We start from the raw sequence: 18,448 nt of genomic DNA on the forward strand, positions 1-18,448 counted from the left end.
AGTAGGAGGATGGATTCCTTAGGCTGGAGAAAGGCACAGTAGAGTGGTAGAATCCACTCCAATGACTACTCATGTTGGGGAGTTTATTTTCCTGCCATGAGAACTTTGCTTCAAAACCAGTCACTTTTGCCTGGAGATCAGTTTCCCCTCTAATGGCTGCCCATGCATAACATCAAAATTAAACATTTAATTAAGTCCAATTTAATAAATAAATAAGAGTCACTTTAAGTTCCAGAAAACTCTTTGACATTCTTACATTGGGATTCCCTTTAAACTATACCACCTTCTGCTTTATCTACTTGTCCAATCTCCAATGTGATATACAACACTGACAACAGAAATGGGCATGAACTGGGACAATGAAGGTTCATCATTTTCACAAACTATGAACCTCCAGTTAACTTCTCCATTGGATTAACCAGTTTGTAGTTCGTCCGGTACATCCCATCCCCAGTGAGCTCACTTCCCATTCCTCAGCTGCAGGACACCGGAGGAAGCCAAGGCTTGGAGGGAAGACAGTTTAAACTGCCTCCTCTTGGCTTCCCCAGGCTCCCCATAGTCGCAGGGTAGGGTGCCTGGGGAAGCTGAACCCAGGAAGGAAGGCAGTTTAAAGTGCCTTCCATTGGCTTTCTCAGGAGCCCTGCACCTGCAGGGTACTTGGGAAAGCCAAGGTTTGGAGGGAAGGAATGAACCCTCCCTGAGCCTCTTGAACCTCCACGGGAGGTTCGGGGAGGTATGCTCTCCCAAACCGTCATGAAACAAACCACAAACTGCCCCAGCTCATGCTCAAACTGTGTTTCATTGATCAGTTCATGCCAATATCTAATTGACAATATTTTTTGGCCCTCTACATAGGGCAAGCCGTTCAGTCCTTTTATATAAAGAATAAATGGACACAAATGTGACATTAAAAGTTACAATATTCAGAAATCAGTAGGAAAATATTTTATCTACCAGAACGCTCTTCTGATTCAAAACTCACTGCTTTTACAAAAGAACTCCAAAAGGAGATTCCATTGTGAAGCAACTGAATTGCTGTTTATTAGAAAGTTTCATGCTACCTCAGTAGCATTTTTATCTCACTATAACTGCAACCACCCTAACAAAACCCATGATTTTCCACAATTACAGGTGTTAGCCAGCTTAACCTACTTCGTGAATGGTCTCTGAATTTTTCTTGATAAGATCTGAAGTTTACTCAATTACAATGAACACTGTTCTTCTTGCATTTCATGGATCTTTGATTCTGTTGTTGGAGTGGGGGGGTGGGATGATTACCTTCATAAAGGGACTGCATAGTCAGAATTCATTCATAGCATATGAACAAATAGGCTCTAATTGTCAAGTTCCCTTGCCATGTTAATGCTTTATTCTATCACTGCTATTTTCTGAAACACCTGCTACACTCCTGGAAAACAAAAGTATCTGGGCCCTCTGGCAATGTCTGCCTCCCAAGGTCATGACTATCTGTTAAGGGTGCTTTGCTAACAAATTTCATAGTGTGAGAATGTCTGCTTTGTAACAATTTATTGTTTTGAACTCCCACTCCAGAAGGTTAGGTGTGCATGTAATGGCTAACTGTTTCCATATATATATATTTGTTCATGTGAATTCCACCTTAATTTCATCACTGGCTTTCCCAGTGGTACTATCCTGTCTTGCAATAAACACTAATCCTGATGAAATGGAGAGTTGTTATTATTGAAGAGATTCATAGACTTGACACTAATCCATGAAAACTTCTGCCAGAATAAAGTCATGTGGGTCTAAGCCAATAAGACTCCTGAATATTTTGTACATTTTGACAGAACTGAAACAATGGAAGGTACTCACATATTTGCCCATTATCAGAGAACTGAAGAAGTTGGATATAGCAAAGCATCCAAAAATGAGTCCAACTATTGTACTGCTAGCACCTTTCCGTTCTGCCTAAAAATTAAAAAGAAAAAGGTTTCAGACACCAATGCTCAGAAACAAGCACTACTCATGCCATCTGGGAAACTGCTTTATGGCCATAGAAATGCAAGCCTCAGGTCTTCATTCAGCATCAGCAACCAAGGCAGAACAAGCTTATCCAAGATTGCTCAAGGCTATTGCAATAGCACAGCAAATCAGTCACATGGGGGGGGGGGGGGAGAATGAAAGAAGTCATATGGCAGTACTCTATAATAAACCCACAAAGCATTAAAACAGAGACACAACTGCAAAAGAAACCAGACATTTATTGATCAGCATCAGGAACAGGGTTCTGAAGCCCAGCCAGATGAACGGCATTACTCATGCTCTTGGTCTAGGATGGCTCCTGTGGCTTTGAAAGATTCATTGACAGGCAGCAGAAGCACAGGTTTCTATCACTGCATGTCCGTGAAAGGTCAAAACAGTGGCCTCTTCAGCAGCTTGCACAGGTGCATGAGCTAGGCTAGAAATAAAGAGCAGTTAATTGCAGCTGTTGGTTGTGTGGTATCCTGCACAGATAGTTGGCTCTGTTCTGCAAATGGAGCCCATCTTGGCCTCCACCTCCACTGAAGGGCAGCCTGCATAGAACCAAAGGCAATATAATGACAGTAATGCAGAATTTTCCATAGCAGCAAAAAACAACAAATAAGCTCCAGACCTCTCCTCAGGGCATGAGATTTGCTCTTCAATTAACTCTCCTTCCCATAGGGGTTCCCAAACATTACAGTTCACGCCTTGAAAAACAGTGTGTTTAGGCTGCTTGCCTTGTAGGCAGCTGCCCTGGAGCACCATCTGCATTCTTTGTCCCATGGGGCTGTGATTCTGAAAAGTCACTAGTGTTTGCCAGCAATAGCAATGGTTAGAATAGCTGGTAGTCACCCAGATATGAAGAAGACTGCAGATTGATACCCCGCCTGTCTCTCTGAATCAGAGACTCAGAGCAGCTTACAATCTCCTATATCTTCTGCCCCCACAACAGACACCCTGTGAGGTGGGTGGGGCTGAAAGAGCTCTCCCAGAATCTGCTCTTTCAAGGACAACTCTGCAAGAGCTATGGCTGACCCAAGACCATTCCAGCAGCTGCAAGTGGAGGAGTGGGGAATCAAACCCGGTTCTCCCAGATAAGAGTCCGCACACTTAACCACTACACCAAACTGGCTCTCATATGCATCTGTGATCCCTGCTTCTTCCACTTACATGTGGCATTACACTGGCGAGGAGTTGTTGCATGGAGTGAGATGAGAAGTCCACGCTTAAAGCAGGGGATTACCATTCCCTTTGTGAGGTGCATTGGCCTTGCATCTCCAGGTACCATGTGTGTCCTGGGGTACAGTACCTATAAAGGTTCTGAGCAGAGCAGCATTAGAAATATACAAGAAACAGCTGCTTTTTTCCTTGGTTGTTTTTGGAAGATCTTCCCTTTCTGTGCAACATGCCCTCTTTAGAGTTCTGTTAACTTTTATAGGAAGTGCCTGAAGAGAGAGCCCTGCCATCAAGAACAAAGCTTTAACACCTGCTCCCCTCCTCACTAGTCTACAGATGGAGAATACATTGCCTATTAACTAACAATGGGTTTCAGTAGTCCACACTGTGCAGAGAAATGCAGGCTAAAAATACCCATAGCTAACTTTCTTATCTGTGAGTTCGTTTATTTGAATGCAGTCACCCAGCAAAACCTTTGTATGCCAATGACAGCAACAGACTTTGAGTTCTCTGTAATGTCTTAGCTGCTGCACATAGAATTTGCTACAAAAATGGTCATGAAGACCTCCAAAGCTGTGTTTTTTGTCTCTGCTCTGTGTCAGTGCCTTGCCTGCCATGGTCAAGTGACAGGGAAGACAAGCTGAAATGGAATCTAAGCAAGCGACATGCTTGAAGGACTGTCACTCCTAACATGCGGCAATTCAAGTCATCAGTGCCTACACTCTCTCCTATACATATTTATTTAATTTATACCTCACCTTTCTCCTCAATGCGGACCCAAAGCACTGTGTATCATTCTTTTCCACCCAGCCTTGAGCCTTTATAGGTGTGACTTTCACACTCTGGAACACCCTTCCTGAGAGTGTCAAGAAAGCACCTGTTCTGCTAGTTTTTAGACAACTTCCTAAGACAAAATTTCTTAGTTTTGCAGTTAGCTAGCAGAACAGAGCATAAATCCTTTTATTTTATTGGCTTGTGATTTTTTTTCCTTTACAATAATTTTTACGGATTATTGTTAATTTGCTTTGAGTCCTCCTGACAGGAAGTGTGCTAAACGTTTATTAAACTTTTGAATTGAGAGGTCAGGTTTGCTTCAAAGCTGTGCTCTCTGATCTAAAAGTATATTCTTGATCCAACATACTCTCTTCCTCACAGGTTTATAATGGAACCCCAGTGTGAACTGGTTAAAACTGAGTTCTGCTAGCAGTGTTTCTCTCCTTCACATAATCTTGGACCATGGTCTAACTACAGCTAGTTTCTGAAACCAAGACATTGCTCACAGATTATCATGCTTGTTTCATTGCCTTTGCTTTCCCAACACCCCATTGTCCCCTAAGAGGGACACAACTAGTATCTCACTCTATATAGCAACAAGGATGGCACCAGGGAATAAGCTAGGCTGTTAATTTCTGTATGTTTCACAAAATATCATTAAATCTAATTGTAGATATAATACTAATTTCAAACTGCAGTTCCACCTAACTTCCCATGATTAATAAATAGCCCACATTCAGTTGACTGCACTAAGAAAAAACAGAATCTTGGTTTTGTGGAATATATCCATAGAATACCTCAGAAAAACGTACCATATGCATATTGTAATATACATATAGATTCTTTCCATTCATACTCTCCCCACTGCTGTTTTTGTATTGTAAAATCAAATGAGGTTATTCACAATACACAGAAAAATCTAAACCCAAATTTCTTGAATTAGGTTGAATTAGGAATATGCCTGAAAATACTGGAAGTTCACACAGACTACTGGAGTTAAACTGAAAGAGTCCTGGAGGGTTTTGTTGTTGACATCTTCAAATAGGGTTGCCAAGTCCAATTCAAGAAATATCTGGGGAATTTGGGGGTGGAGCCAGGAGACTTTGGGGGTGGAGCCAGGAGACATTGGGGGCGGAGTCAGGAGCAAGGATGTGACAAGCATAATTGAACTCCAAGGGAGTTTTGGCCATCACATTTAAAGGGAGACCACACCTTTTTAAATGCCTTCCTTCCATAGGAAATAATGAAGGATAGGGGCACCTTCTTTTGGGGCTCATAGAATTGGACCCCCTGGTCCAATCATTTTGAAACTTGGGGGGTATTTTGGGGAGAGGCACTAGATGCTATACTGAAAATATGGTGCCTCTACCTCAAAACATAGCCCCCTCAGAGCCCCCGATACCTCCAGATCAATTCCCCATTATACCCTATGAGAATTGATCTCCACAAAGGAAACAATGAAGTGCCCAGCAATCCCCCCCCCCCTTGTTTCTGGTGACTCTGAAGTGAGGGATTGGCATCTTTACTTACGAGTTGCTGCCAACTTTTTCAAAGTAACACAGGCCCCCCCATCACAAGAGGAAGCCTTTCCAATCGGAGACTGAAGCCTCTGGAGGAGGAAAGTCACACGGTGGCTTTGGGGGCGGGGCTTCCCCCTGCCGGCCAGCTGACTGGGGGCGGGAAGGAGCCTGGGAAAGTGGAAGAACCCCCGCTGGGACCTGGGGATTGGCAAGCCTATCCTCAAACCCTGTCAAGGCTTTATTTGCTGCTTCATTGGTTTCCATTTAGAAGAACATATTTAAACAATTTGAAGATAATATTGAATGTCAGTCCAAATGTCAGGCTGGGTAAGTGTTCCCAACAGAATAGCACAAGAGGGAGAGTCCACAAAAGGAAACTTTAAAACTGGGAAGGGAGGAGTGTATTGCTGGTTACCAGGGATGAAGATCAAACAGCATGTACTCCTAACATTGAAGGAAGTCTGAATGGTTGGAGCTTACACAAATGCAATAGAAACTGGTGCAAAACGCAGCAGCGCATTTGCTAACTGCATTGCCTATATGGGCAAGCATACAGCCAGTGCTGCACCAATTGCACTGGCTACCTATTGAGTACCGGATTCACTTTGAGGTTTTGGTACTTATATTTATAGCCCTGCATGGCCTGGAACCAATGTATCTGAGGGACCCCATATTGGCCACGAAGGACTTTTCATTCAGCAAATCACCATATCCTGCTTCTCCCGGGCCTGAAGGATGTCCGTCTTGCCTCGACTGGAGCCAGGGCTTTTTCTGCCCTGGCTTCCATTGGAGATTAAGGCCCTACCTGGTTTACTACCTTTTTGTAGGGCCTGTAAAATGGAGTTGTTCCACCAGGCCTTAAAGTGAGGCAGCGGACACCCATAGTACATCAAGTCTGGCCTCCCTGTCACAGCATTCCATCATCTATCGGGCCTATTGGAACATAGGGCTGCCAAGCTGCAGGGCGGGGGTTCTCCAGCCCTGGAGGTTCCCAACCTGCTGGAACCTCCCCCAATGTCGCCAGCACGATAATATCATCTGGAAGTGATGTCATCGCGCCGGCAACGCCATGCCCTGGCCGTTGTAGGCATTTCTGGGGAAACTCTATGGTTTTCCCAGACGGTCTAGCAATTAGGGAGGGAAAACGCTATGGTACAATAGCTGGAGGCCGCGGGAGACTTGGCAACCTTACTGGAACATCATTGGGTCCAGCTTTGTTTGCACTATGGCCTGATTAGTTGTCTTCCACCTGAAAGGGAATAATTTTATTGTTTTATTGTTTAAATTGTTTATTTACGTCTACTTTTATTGCCTATTGTTATTGTTTAAGTCTGTTGTCATCTGCCCTAAGCCCGATGTTCTTTTACATCCTCTGCTGGAAAACTTATTTCTTCATGTTCAAAATACTTGTTCATGGTTGTAATTATTACATATGTCAGGGGTGGCCAACGGTAGCTCTCCAGATGTTTTTTGCCTACAACTCCCATCAGCCCCAGTCATTGGCCATGCTGGATGAGGCTGATGGGAGTTGTAGGCAAAAAACATCTGGAGAGCTACCGTTGGCCACCCCTGACATATGTTATTAAAGGCACTGCAGATATCACAAATTGAACAATACTATACATTGGGTTTGGGGTCTTTTAAGCTACATGAGACATGTGCAATAAACCCCAAGTTATATATATCAGTTTACCTCTTTTGGAAAAAATGGTCCCAGGATTGAGTAGCAAATCATTGAACTGAAGTTAACAGATGCTGCCGCCGCCATTATAAGCATTTGTTCTTTGGTGAACTTTCTGGATTCTTCATTGGCAACTTCTGGTCTATCATTGTCTTAAGAATAAAATATTTCTATTAGTACATGCAAAGCAAGGCAGCTTTCAGCCCAACTTTCAAAATAGGAAACAAGCAACTTGCAAATAGCTTTCATAGTTCAAGCAAGTAATAAAATTAATACTGAAGTATCAGGACAAATTCTGCTAGAGAGGAAACCCAATAGAGATATACCTGCTTGTTCAGGGTCTAATAATCTGTCTCACCATACTTAAATAAAACTGCTTATATGTCCAATATGTAGCATTAAATTATTTACCAAGTTATAATGTACACTAAAAAAAGGCAGGCTTTTTGACCAACCAGATAAATCTCTGCTCTCAATAATAATTAGTATTTCAAAATGTGTCTTCTCATACATCAAAGAAATTCAAATCTCCATCTTAGTTGGATCTTCTAGAAGCCTGTGGGTGTTACACATCTTCAAGAAACATTTTGAAATCAGAAAAGATTGCTAAATGGATAAAGTAAGCAAGGAAGGGGAAAAAGGCATTTCTAATATGCAATGTGGCAATCTTTAGTAATATATTCCATCCAATAGAATCTAATGTAAGTAATTCAGCAAATTATTTGTATCATTTTGAGGAAATGAAGCACTATTTCAAAATCATCTGCTTAGTGATGACATCGGGTCTTTTGTAGAAAAATAGATGATGGAACTCATTAGCATAACTCATTGGCATATGCCACCCCCCCCCACCGCCCCCAGCCAAAAGCAAATTGATGCAAGAAAGGAGAGCCTCGAATGAGCAAGGCCTACTTGGGCTGGCTAGAGATCCAGCCAACACAAGCAGGTCTCACTTGCCTGGGGCTCTTCTGGGCCACCCCACCGGCCCCCAGTCAAAAGGCCAACAAGCCACCCGCCGCCCAAAATCACATAAGAAGTAGGAAAAGGGTGGTGCAGGCTTCCCCAGGGGTTAATGAAGGCTGCTGGGGGGTGTGGCAAAGCTCCTAGAGGCTGGCTGGCTGTCCTAATCCAGGGATTGTTATGCAGCTGCACCTACTATTCAATGGATAAGGTAGGTGGGGAGGAAGAGCTCCTACTGAATTTGAGGCCTGGATGGCATCCAGACATGTCATTTATGTTGTCTTAAATAATGGATTAAACAGCTTTGCACAGTCTTTTCTGAAGCCAAAGCAAAACAAGCAACTCCCTTTCAATGGAAAGAGAAAGAACAATACTGAGATCTTGTATAATATACAAACAGTCAAGGAAGGGGGGCAAGGCAGAAGGAAGAAAACTGTCCAGAAGATGGGAAGCCCTTTCCACTTCTGTTAAAAAGGGATCTGGGTAAAAGTCGCATCTACACAGATCTTCATGAATTCATATGATTTTTACATTGAAATGAAATAAAACCAGTATTATTCTGTAGATCCTGTCTTAGACTATAGGTAGGACTACAAAAATCATGCCTCCATGAATTCGTGGCGCCTCAGCAGTGCAAAAACAGGGTTTCAAAGCACGGATCCTCATGAATTCATATGATTTTTATGGTGAAATGAAATCAAACCAATATCATGTTGTGGATCCTCTCTTAGACTATAGGCAGCACCAAAAAAATCATGCTTCCACGAATTTGTGGCGGCACAGCACTAAAAAAACATGTTTCCAAACCACAGATCCTCATGGATCCTCATGATTTTTGCTTTGGGCCAACCCAAGATCACCAGCCAATCACATATCATGTCCTTGGGCAGAAATCATGGATCCATGGCTTCATGGCAGCGCCAGGGACCAAAAACTTGGTTTTGGACCACGGATCCACATGGATCCACATAATTTTTGCTTTGGATCCCCCCAAGCCCTCCATTCAGTCACATATCATGTCCATGGACAGAGTTTGCATCACAGAAATCGTGGATCCATAGCTTCGTGGCAGAGCCAGAAACAAAAAACTTGGTTTTGAACCACGGATCCTCATGAAGCCACGTGACTTCCATTTTGGATCCCCCCAAGTCCTCCATCCAATCACATATCATGTCAATGGGCAGAGTTTGCACCCCAGAAATCATGGATCCATGGCTTCGTTGCAGTGCCAGGGACCAAAAACTTGGTTTTGGACCATGGATTCTCATGGATCCACATGATTTTTGCTTTGGATTCCCCCATGCCTTCCATCCAGTCACATATCATGTCTGTGGGCAGAGTTTACACCACAGAAATCATGGATCCACGGCTTCGTGGCAGCGCCAGGGACCAAAAATTTGGTTTCAGACCACGGATCTTAATTGATCTTTCTGTTCTTGCTTCAGATCACCCCAAGCTTCCTCTGAAATCATATATTATGTCAATGGCCACAACTTATATCCTAAAACCATGGATCCACAGTTTTTTGTGACACCTTGGAGCAAAAACTGGTCCTGCACCATGGATCCTAACAGATCTTTCTTTTCTTGCTTCATATCATCCCAAGCTCCCCATCAAGTAATATATCATGTCAATGGCCGCAACTTATATCCCATTACCATGGATCCACAGTTTTGTGGTGGCACCATGGAACCACATGGATCCCCATGGTTTTTGCTTGGGGTCACCCAAACATCAACATCAAACCACATATCATGTCCATGGGTAGAGTCTGCACCACAGAAGTTATGGGTCCATGGGTTCATGGCAACCCCATGGAGCAAGAACAGAGTTCCAGACCATAGATCCTCATGGATCCTCAGAATGTCAAAAAATGAATTGTCGAAACTTTGTGTGTGAGCATCACAAACTCAACATCTACTTGCTTATCACATCGCTGGCCATTGTTTATGGCATGGAAATTTACTCAATCATTTCCACACCACCATGTTACGAAATCGGATATCTAAAGTACAGATCTCTCATAGATTCATACTTATGATTGGACCCTCTGAAATGCAACATCGAATCACATTTCACAGCAGGGTCCACAAACTATGGCACAAAAAACACAATTTTGTGACACCCAACTTTATAAAGAAACTTTGGTAGAAACATGGATCATCATGTAGCATGTCAGTGAATGCTCAACCAATCCAGTTCTGCGAGTTCTGTGGGCTGTGGCTCTTTGGGCTCAAAAAGGGGTAAGGGAGAAGGATGAAGCTCATTCTCCCTTTTCCTGGTGTTACCAATCCAAAGTTGGCCCCTATGGGGATTTCTCAACACGGAGCCCACAGCTCCCATTCTGCTGAAAATCTCTGCAGCAGTCTTGTGTTTCACGGTCTTCTTTCACCCTTTCTTTTGCGATGCTAAAATATAGGTTTTCCTTGGTCGTCTTATAACAGGATTAATTAGGATTGCAAAGTCGAATTCAAGAAATATCTGGGGACTTTGGGGGTGGAGTCAGAAGACATTGGGGGTGGAGCCAGGATCAAGGGTGTGACAAGAATGATTGAACTCCAAATGAAGTTCTGGCCATCACATTTAAAGGGACTGCACATGTTTCAAATGCCCTCCATTCATTAGAAATAGTGAAGGATTGGGGCACCTTCTTTTATAGAATTGGACCCCCTAGTCTAATCCTTTTGAAACTTGGTGAGTATTTTGGGGAGAGGCACTGAATGTCTCTACCCCAAAACACAGCCCCCGCAGAGCCCCAGATAGCTGTGGACGAATTTTCCATTATACCCTATGGGAATCGGTCTCCTTAGGGAATAATGGCATGTCGAGCAGACACTACCTTCCCCACCTCCGCTTTCTGATGACCCTAAAGTGGGGGAAGGACCTCCAAATGGGGATCCTCTGCCCTTACCTGGGGATTGGCTACCCTAGTTTCCAGGTTAAAGTGTAGGCCAGTGTAGAGTGAATTACAGTAATCTAGCCTGGAGGTGACCACTGCATGGATTACCGTGGTTAGGTCTGAACAAGGCAGGAGGCGAGCTGACTTGGTGTAGGTGGAAGAATGCAGTTTTAGCAATATGTGTGACCTGGGTCTCCTCTGGAAGAGAGGCAACCAAGGTCACTCCCAAACTCTTGACTGTTGGTGCTGGTGTTGAGGGTGCCCCATCAAGAGCAGGCAACCTACACTCCAGCTCCAACCCTGGTCCCCCCAGCCACAGAACTTCCATCTTTGAGTGGTTCAGTTTCAACCTACTCTGCTTCAGTGAGCCCACCACAGTCTCCAAACCCACAGCCAAGGATGACGTGATTGAGGCCGATCGGTCACCTAACAGCAAATACAGCTGAGTGTTATCTGCATAGTGATGACACCCTAGCCCAAAACTCCATATCAGCTGGCCAAGGGGAGAAGAGGAACCCAACAAACCAGGGGGTGTCATGAGGACACATCCTCTCCTTGCGCGTTCGTGGAGAAAAGAGGAGAGCCATTGCAAGGCCAAGCCACGTATTCCCATGTCATCAAGGTAGTGAGTCAACAGATCATAGTCGGCTGTATCAAACGCTGCTGTGAGATCCAATAATAACAGCAGTGCCAACCTGCCTTGATCCAGCTGCATTCGGTCATCTGATTAGAGCAACCAGAACAATCTCAGTCCTGTGACCAGGGTGGAAACCCAACTGGAATGGATCTAGCACTGATGTGTCCTCCAGGAAGCCCTGAAGCTGCTCAGCTACTGTTTTCTCAATTACCTTTCCCAGAAACGGTAGATATGATACTGAGCGGTAACTAGCCAGATCCACAGGATCTAACGATGGCTTCTTTAAGAATAGTATAACCACTGCTTCCTTTAGGCCCTCTGGAAACATCCCACACCAGGTCAGCACATTCAATTCCAGTGATTTTTGGGATGGGGAGTGGTTGGAAGGAAAAAACCTCATGGATGAGCAAAGCCACCTGCCCCCTGTGTTCGAGACTGATGCAAGAGACTGATCAAAAAATCTGGTGGGGCAAGCTCTTTCAGGGCGACTGTTCCTCCTTCCTGAACCTAGGTCTTGGTCACACAAGCCAGGTCTACTTACTGAACTACAAGGTAGTCTTATAGAGTCTTGGTCTTCTTATTGATAGACCTGGCATTGCATAGCAACAGTGTTAAAGGGGAGTATATAACCTGTGCCCTCCCACCAAAGTTTCGAGGGATGTGACAAAGGTTGGAAGGGGACCGAGCATGTCCAAATCTCTGTTTCCTTCCATGCCAAGACCTTCTCTCATCACTATACCTCCTTCTGCCTTGGATAACTGGAATCCCCAGTCCAGAGCTGGCACGTTACATGATGTTCTCAATATGCATGCTGTTCTCCATTTAGTATCATAGAGTTGAAGGGGACCTCCAGGGTCAGCTAATCCAAGCCCCTGCACAATGCAGGAAATTCACAAATACCTCCCCCTAAATTCACAGGATCTTCATCGCTGTTGACTGGCCATCTAGCCTCTGTTTAAAAACCTCCAAGGAAGGAGCGGTTACCACCTCCCAAGGAAGCCTGTTCCACTGAGGAAGCGCTCTAACGGTCAGGAAGCTCTTCCTAATGTTGAGCTGGAAAATTTTCTGATTTAATTTCAACCCATTGGTTCTGGTCCTACCTTCTGGGGCCACAGAAAACAATTCCACACCATCCTCTACATGACAGCCCTTCAAGTCCTTGAAGATGGTGATCATATCACCTCTCAGCTGCTGCCTCTCCAGGCTAAACATGCCCAGCTCCTTCAACCTTTCCTCATAGGACTTGGTCTCCAGATCCCTCACCACCTTCATCACCCTCTTCTGAACCCGTTCCAGCTTGAATATATCCTTAAAATGTGGTGCCCAAAATGGAGGTCTTACCAGAGCAGAGTAAAGCAATATCATCGCACGTGTTCGGGACACTATACTTCTGTTGGTACAGCCCAAAGTGGCATTAGCCTTTTTAGCCACCCAATCACACTGTTGACTCATGTTCAGCGTATGGTCCACTAAGACCCCTAGATCATTTTCCCACATACAACTGCTAAGACTAGTCTCCCCATCCTATAGCCATGCATTGGATTTTTCCTACCTAAATGCAGAACTTTACATTTATCCCTGTTAAAATTCATTGTATTTATTTATTTTATTGGATTTATATCCCGCCCTCCCTGCCGAAGCAGGCTCAGGGCAGCTCACAACAGTAGAAACATTTACAGATATTAAACATTAACTAATTAACAACCTTAAACAATAGAACAATTAAAACATTTTATAAACAATTTGGTGCCAATGATACATTCCAGTAATTTCAGTAATTTTATTGGTTCTAGCCCAGTTTTCCAGCCTGTCAAGTATTATCTGCAAGTATCATCATTAGTATCATCTGCAAATTTAATAAACATTTCCTCGATTCTTTCATCCAAATCATTTATAAAGATGTTGAACAAAACAGGTCCCAGGACAGATCCTTGAGGCGCTCCACTTGTCACTCCTCTCCAAGAGGATGAGGAACCACTCACAAGCACTTTTTGGGTGTGATCTGTCAACCAGTTACAGATCCACCTAAAGGTAAAAGGATCCAAACCATATTTTACCAACTTGTCAACATGGATAGCATGTGGAACCTTATCAAAAGCCTTTCTGAAATCAAGATAAACTATGTCTACAGCATTCCCCTGATCCAGCAAGGTAGTCACTTTCTCAACAAAGGAGATCAGGTTAGTCTGACATGACTTGTTCTTGAGAAACGCATGCTGGCTCTTAGTAATCACAGCCATCCTTTCTTAATGTTCCAGGACTTACTGGTGATTTGTTCTAAAACTTTTCCAGGTATAGACGTCAAGCTGACGGGTTGGTATGTACCCGGATCCTCCTATTTCCTCTTCTTGAAGATGGAGACAACATTTGCTCACCTCCAATCTTCTGGCACCTCTCCAAGAATTCTCAAAAATAGTAGCCAGAGGCTCAGAAATTACATCCGCAAGCTCTTTTAGAACCCTTGGATGCAGTTCATCCGGCCCTGAGGATTTAGTTTCATTTAAAGAAATGAGGTGTTCACGTACTACCCCTATGATGATCCTAGGTTGGAACATCATACCCTCATTAGATGTTCTGTTTTTGCCATGTTGAGCACTGTTTCCTCAGAAGAGGAGGAAAAGTAGGAATTGAGCAATTCTGCCCTCTCTTTATTACCTGTTACAATTTAACTTTCTTGCCCTCGCAATGGGCCTACCATGTCATTGGTCTTTTTCTTACATGAACATGAGAAAAGGCTCCTTTTATGTTGTTTTTAGCATCTTGGGCCAGCCTAAGCTCATACTGAGCTTTAGCTTTCCTAACTTTTTCTCTACAAGCACTGGTGATTTGTTTATATTCATCCTTGGTTATAGACTCCTTCCAATTCCTAAGGGAGTATTTTTTTATTTCTCAAGTCTTAAGAAAGCTGTTTATGGAGCCATCTTGGTTTCTTCCATTTTTTCTTCTCATAGGAATCGTCTCTGATTGCACCTTCAGTATTTCACTTTTAAGATATTCCGACCCCTCTTGAACCCCCTTCTTCAATAGCATTTCTGACCGTGGGATTTTACCCAGCATAGTTCTAAGTTACACTGCTTGCCTGCAATGTTCCCTCTAAGCTGCAGAGTCTTGTGAGCAAAAATTCTACTTTGTGAACTACTGGCCTTAAAGTTGTGAGCTCCTGCATAAATTAGTGTGCTCAGGGGTCATCCTTCCTGAGCTAAGACAAAAATGTGTGAGCTGGAGGCTAAAAATCTGTGAGATAGCTCAAACTAACTCAGCTTAAAGGGAACACTGCTTGCCTGTGGCGTTCCGGATTCATTTTGAGGTGCTGGTCATAACCTTTAAAGCCCTATATGGCCTGGGACCTATCTACCTTCAGGACTCTCCTCATATGTGCCCCAAAGAGCACAACGTTCAGGGTCCCAAAATCTTCTTCAGATTCATGGACTAAAAGAAGTTTGATTTTCCATCACTAGAGCCAGAGCATTTTCGACAATAGCCCCCGCTCTGTGGAATGCCCTTCCCCAAATCATCAGGGACCTCCGGGACCTGCCATGGTTCCGCCGGGCCTGTAAGACTGAAGTATAGTGTCCAGATCACGTGATGTGATGGTATCACTTTACTCTGCTCTGTTAAGACCTCACCTTGAGTATTGTGTTCAGTTTTGGGCACCACATTTTAAGAAGGATATAGACAAGCTGGAATGGGTCCAGAAGAGGGTGATGAAGATGGTGAGGGGTCTGTTGTGGTGACTCCAAGAAAAACCCCAGAGGATCCATGTTTCAAAACCATATTTTGGCTCCATGATGTTGACAAGAAGCTGTGGATCCATGAATTCTATGGTGCAAACCCTGCCCATGGACATGATATGTGACTGGATGGTGAGCTTGGGGTGATGCAAAGCAAAAATCATGACGATCCGTGAGAAAACATGCTTCAAAACTATGGTCTGGCTCACTGGTGTTGCCACAAAGCCATCCATCCGTGATTTCAGTGCTGCAAGCTGTGTGGTGGCTCAAAGCAAAAATCATTAGGATCCATGGTCTGGAACCATTTTTTTGGGCCATGGTGCTGCAATGAAGTCATGGATCCATGATCTCTGTGGTGCAAACTCTGCCCATAAACAGGATCTGTGATTTGATGGTAATGCTACGGTGACCCAAAGCAAATATCATGAGGATCCATGGTTCAGAACCTTGTTTTTCCTCTGGTTTTGCCACATGATCCATGATTTCTGTTGTGTGAGCTCTGCCCATGTACATTATATCTGATTTGATTGTGAATTTGGCTGGACCCAAAGCAGAAATCATGAGGAACCAGCAGGATCCCTGGTCCAAAAACAAGGTTTTGGTCCTTGGTACTGCCACGAAGCCGTGGATCCATGATTTCTGTGGTGCAAACCTTGCCCATGGACATGATATGTGACTGGATGGTGATCTTGGGGGAATACAAGGCAAAAATCATGTGGATCCAAAAGGATCCGTGGTCCAAAACCAAGCTTTTGGCCCCGGCGCTGCCACGAAGACGTGGATCCATGATTTCTGTGGTGCAAACTCTGCCCATGGATATGATATGTGATTGGATGGTGAGCTTGGGGGCACTCAAAGCAAAAATCATGGGATCCATGAGGATCCGTGCTCCAAAACCAAGTTTTTGGTCCATGGTGCTGCCATGAAGCCGTGGATCCATGATTTCTGTGGTACAAACTCTGCCCATGAACATGATATGTGATTGGATGGTGAGGCTGGGTGGATCCAAGGCAAAAATCATGAGGATCCATGAGGATCCGGGTTCAAAATCATGTTTTTGGTCCATGGTACTGCCACGAAGCCGTGGATCCATGATTTCTGTGGTGCAAACTCTGCCCATGGACATGATATGTGACTGGATGGTGATCTTGGGGGAATACAAGGCAAAAATCATGTGGATCCAAAAGGATCCGTGGTCCAAAACCAAGTTTTTGGCCCCGGCGCTGCCACGAAGACGTGGATCCATGATTTCTGTGGTGCAAACTCTGCCCACGGATATATGTGATTGGATGGTGAGCTTGGGGGCACTCAAAGCAAAAATCATGGGATCCATGAGGATCCGTGCTCCAAAACCAAGTTTTTGGTCCATGGTGCTGCCATGAAGCCGTGGATCCATGATTTCTCTGGTGCAAACTGTGCCCATGGACATGATATAAGAACTGATGGTGCGTTTGGGGGGATCCGAAGCAAAAATCATGAGGATCCATGAGGATCTGTGGTTTGGAAACATGTTTTTCCACTGCTGTGGTGCTACAGATTCGTGGAAGCATGATTTTTCTGGTGCTGCGTATAGTCTAATACAGGATCTACAGCATGATGGTGGTTTGATTTCATTTCACCATAAAAATCATATGAATTCATGAGGATCCGTGCTTGGAACCCTGTTTTTGCACTGGTGAAGCGCCACGAATCCATGGAAACATGATTTTTGTGGTCCTGCCTCTAGTCTAAGACAGGATCGATAGAATTACAGTGGTTTTATTTCATTTCAATGTAAAAATCATATGAGTTCATGAAGATCCGTGTAGATCCGACTTTTACCCTTTTTCCTTCAGCCTCCAACAGCCCCTGAACAGAAGGTACCCGAGATTGAACTTGGCACCTTCGGCACGCTCCGCATGGCTGGGCTCTATCACTGACACGGAGCCTTTTCCAACCTGACTTTTCCCATCTTGTTTAGCCGTTCAAAAACTAAACGGAAAGAAGGGTCTCCTTCTTAATCAACAAGTAGAAACAGCCAAGAAAGGGCGGGGGGGGGGGGAGAGTTGCCGCTTTACCTTATGTAATTGAGTACAAAGTCAAATTAAATAGACTTTACTATGTAAGCAAACGGACGAGAATGACGGCACCCCCTAATTAATTAATCACCACCTGTTTCAGTAAAATAACATGCCATATCTAGTGGATCATAACCAAACTCCTTTTCTCACTACTTATTAAAGTCAGCTGTATCGCCCGGGTAGCTAGATAGTGCCAAGACGTAATTAAGTAGCTTAAGGCTGCTATTCGGGCGAGAACACTATTAGCAAGCCCCCTGCCCCGCTGGAGTGAGCCTTGGTCGGGAGCAGTGCCGGGCTACACGCGACCTTGAGTTTGGGATCCCAAGAAGCTTTCTAAGGAAGGCGAAAGTCCATTCCGATGAAGAACACTAAACAAAGAGGGATTCCATTAGAGATCGCACCCACCTGGAAACTGACCCGTTTCTACCGCCGCAGCTTCGTGACTGCCCATAGCAAAACAAACAAACAAAAACAAAAGCCGGTCCCTGAGCTTTTGCTTCCAAAGCGAAGCTCTAGTTGTTCGGTTACAAGAAGGAAGGGCAGAGGAGACACAGCAGCTTCAGCCGCACCTACTGAGCATGTTCAGCTTCAAGCCACAACTACCGGCGACTCCTCTGGTGCCCCACAAGAAACAAACAACTTCCCATCAGGAGCATCTCATATCTTACTCACTTTCTTGGCTGAAAGCTGCAATCGGAAATTACCTCACAGAATTTTTTGCCTTTTTTTTTAAATTTAAAGGGACAGGATTTCGCCCCAGTTATTAGCAGCGATCTTGTCAAATATGGCAGTAGTACTGGTCGGAACGCTCGGTGTCACACAGTGACTAAAACCCAGCTGCCATCAGGAGGTTCACGTGGTGAGGGCAATTTACAGCAGACAGACCCAGGTTCCCACCTCTCCTTAAGCACATAGTGAGGCTTACTTCCAAGTAAGTGCACTCAAACGTTGTTTTATAACATTCTAAGCATTGCCTTACTGGATCAGATCATGCAACTACAGGAACCTTCTCTGTCCGATAGCACCT

The 18,448-nt window shown here is 44.3% G+C and overlaps 1 protein-coding gene across 2 annotated transcripts in view; it reads right to left on the reverse strand.

The window, feature by feature from the left end:
• The window catches only part of SLC18B1 (solute carrier family 18 member B1), a 61,849-nt gene extending 43,737 nt beyond the window's left edge, over window positions 1-18,112 (reverse strand). The window contains exons 1-3 of one of the 2 annotated variants that reach the window (XM_060239525.1): window positions 17,827-18,112; window positions 7,147-7,286; window positions 1,834-1,929 (exon numbers count right to left, since the gene is read on the reverse strand). In XM_060239525.1, coding sequence (XP_060095508.1) covers window positions 1,834-1,929; window positions 7,147-7,286; window positions 17,827-17,872 — 282 coding nt within the window. In that variant the 5' untranslated portion in view covers window positions 17,873-18,112. The remainder of the gene's footprint in view (window positions 1-1,833; window positions 1,930-7,146; window positions 7,287-17,826) is intronic. The other variant, XM_060239535.1, reaches the window with a different exon arrangement.
• Window positions 18,113-18,448: the final 336 nt, after the last annotated feature.

This window comes from Heteronotia binoei, chromosome 1 (genome assembly GCF_032191835.1).
Source record: "Heteronotia binoei isolate CCM8104 ecotype False Entrance Well chromosome 1, APGP_CSIRO_Hbin_v1, whole genome shotgun sequence".
Classification (NCBI taxonomy): Eukaryota; Metazoa; Chordata; class Lepidosauria; order Squamata; family Gekkonidae; genus Heteronotia; species Heteronotia binoei.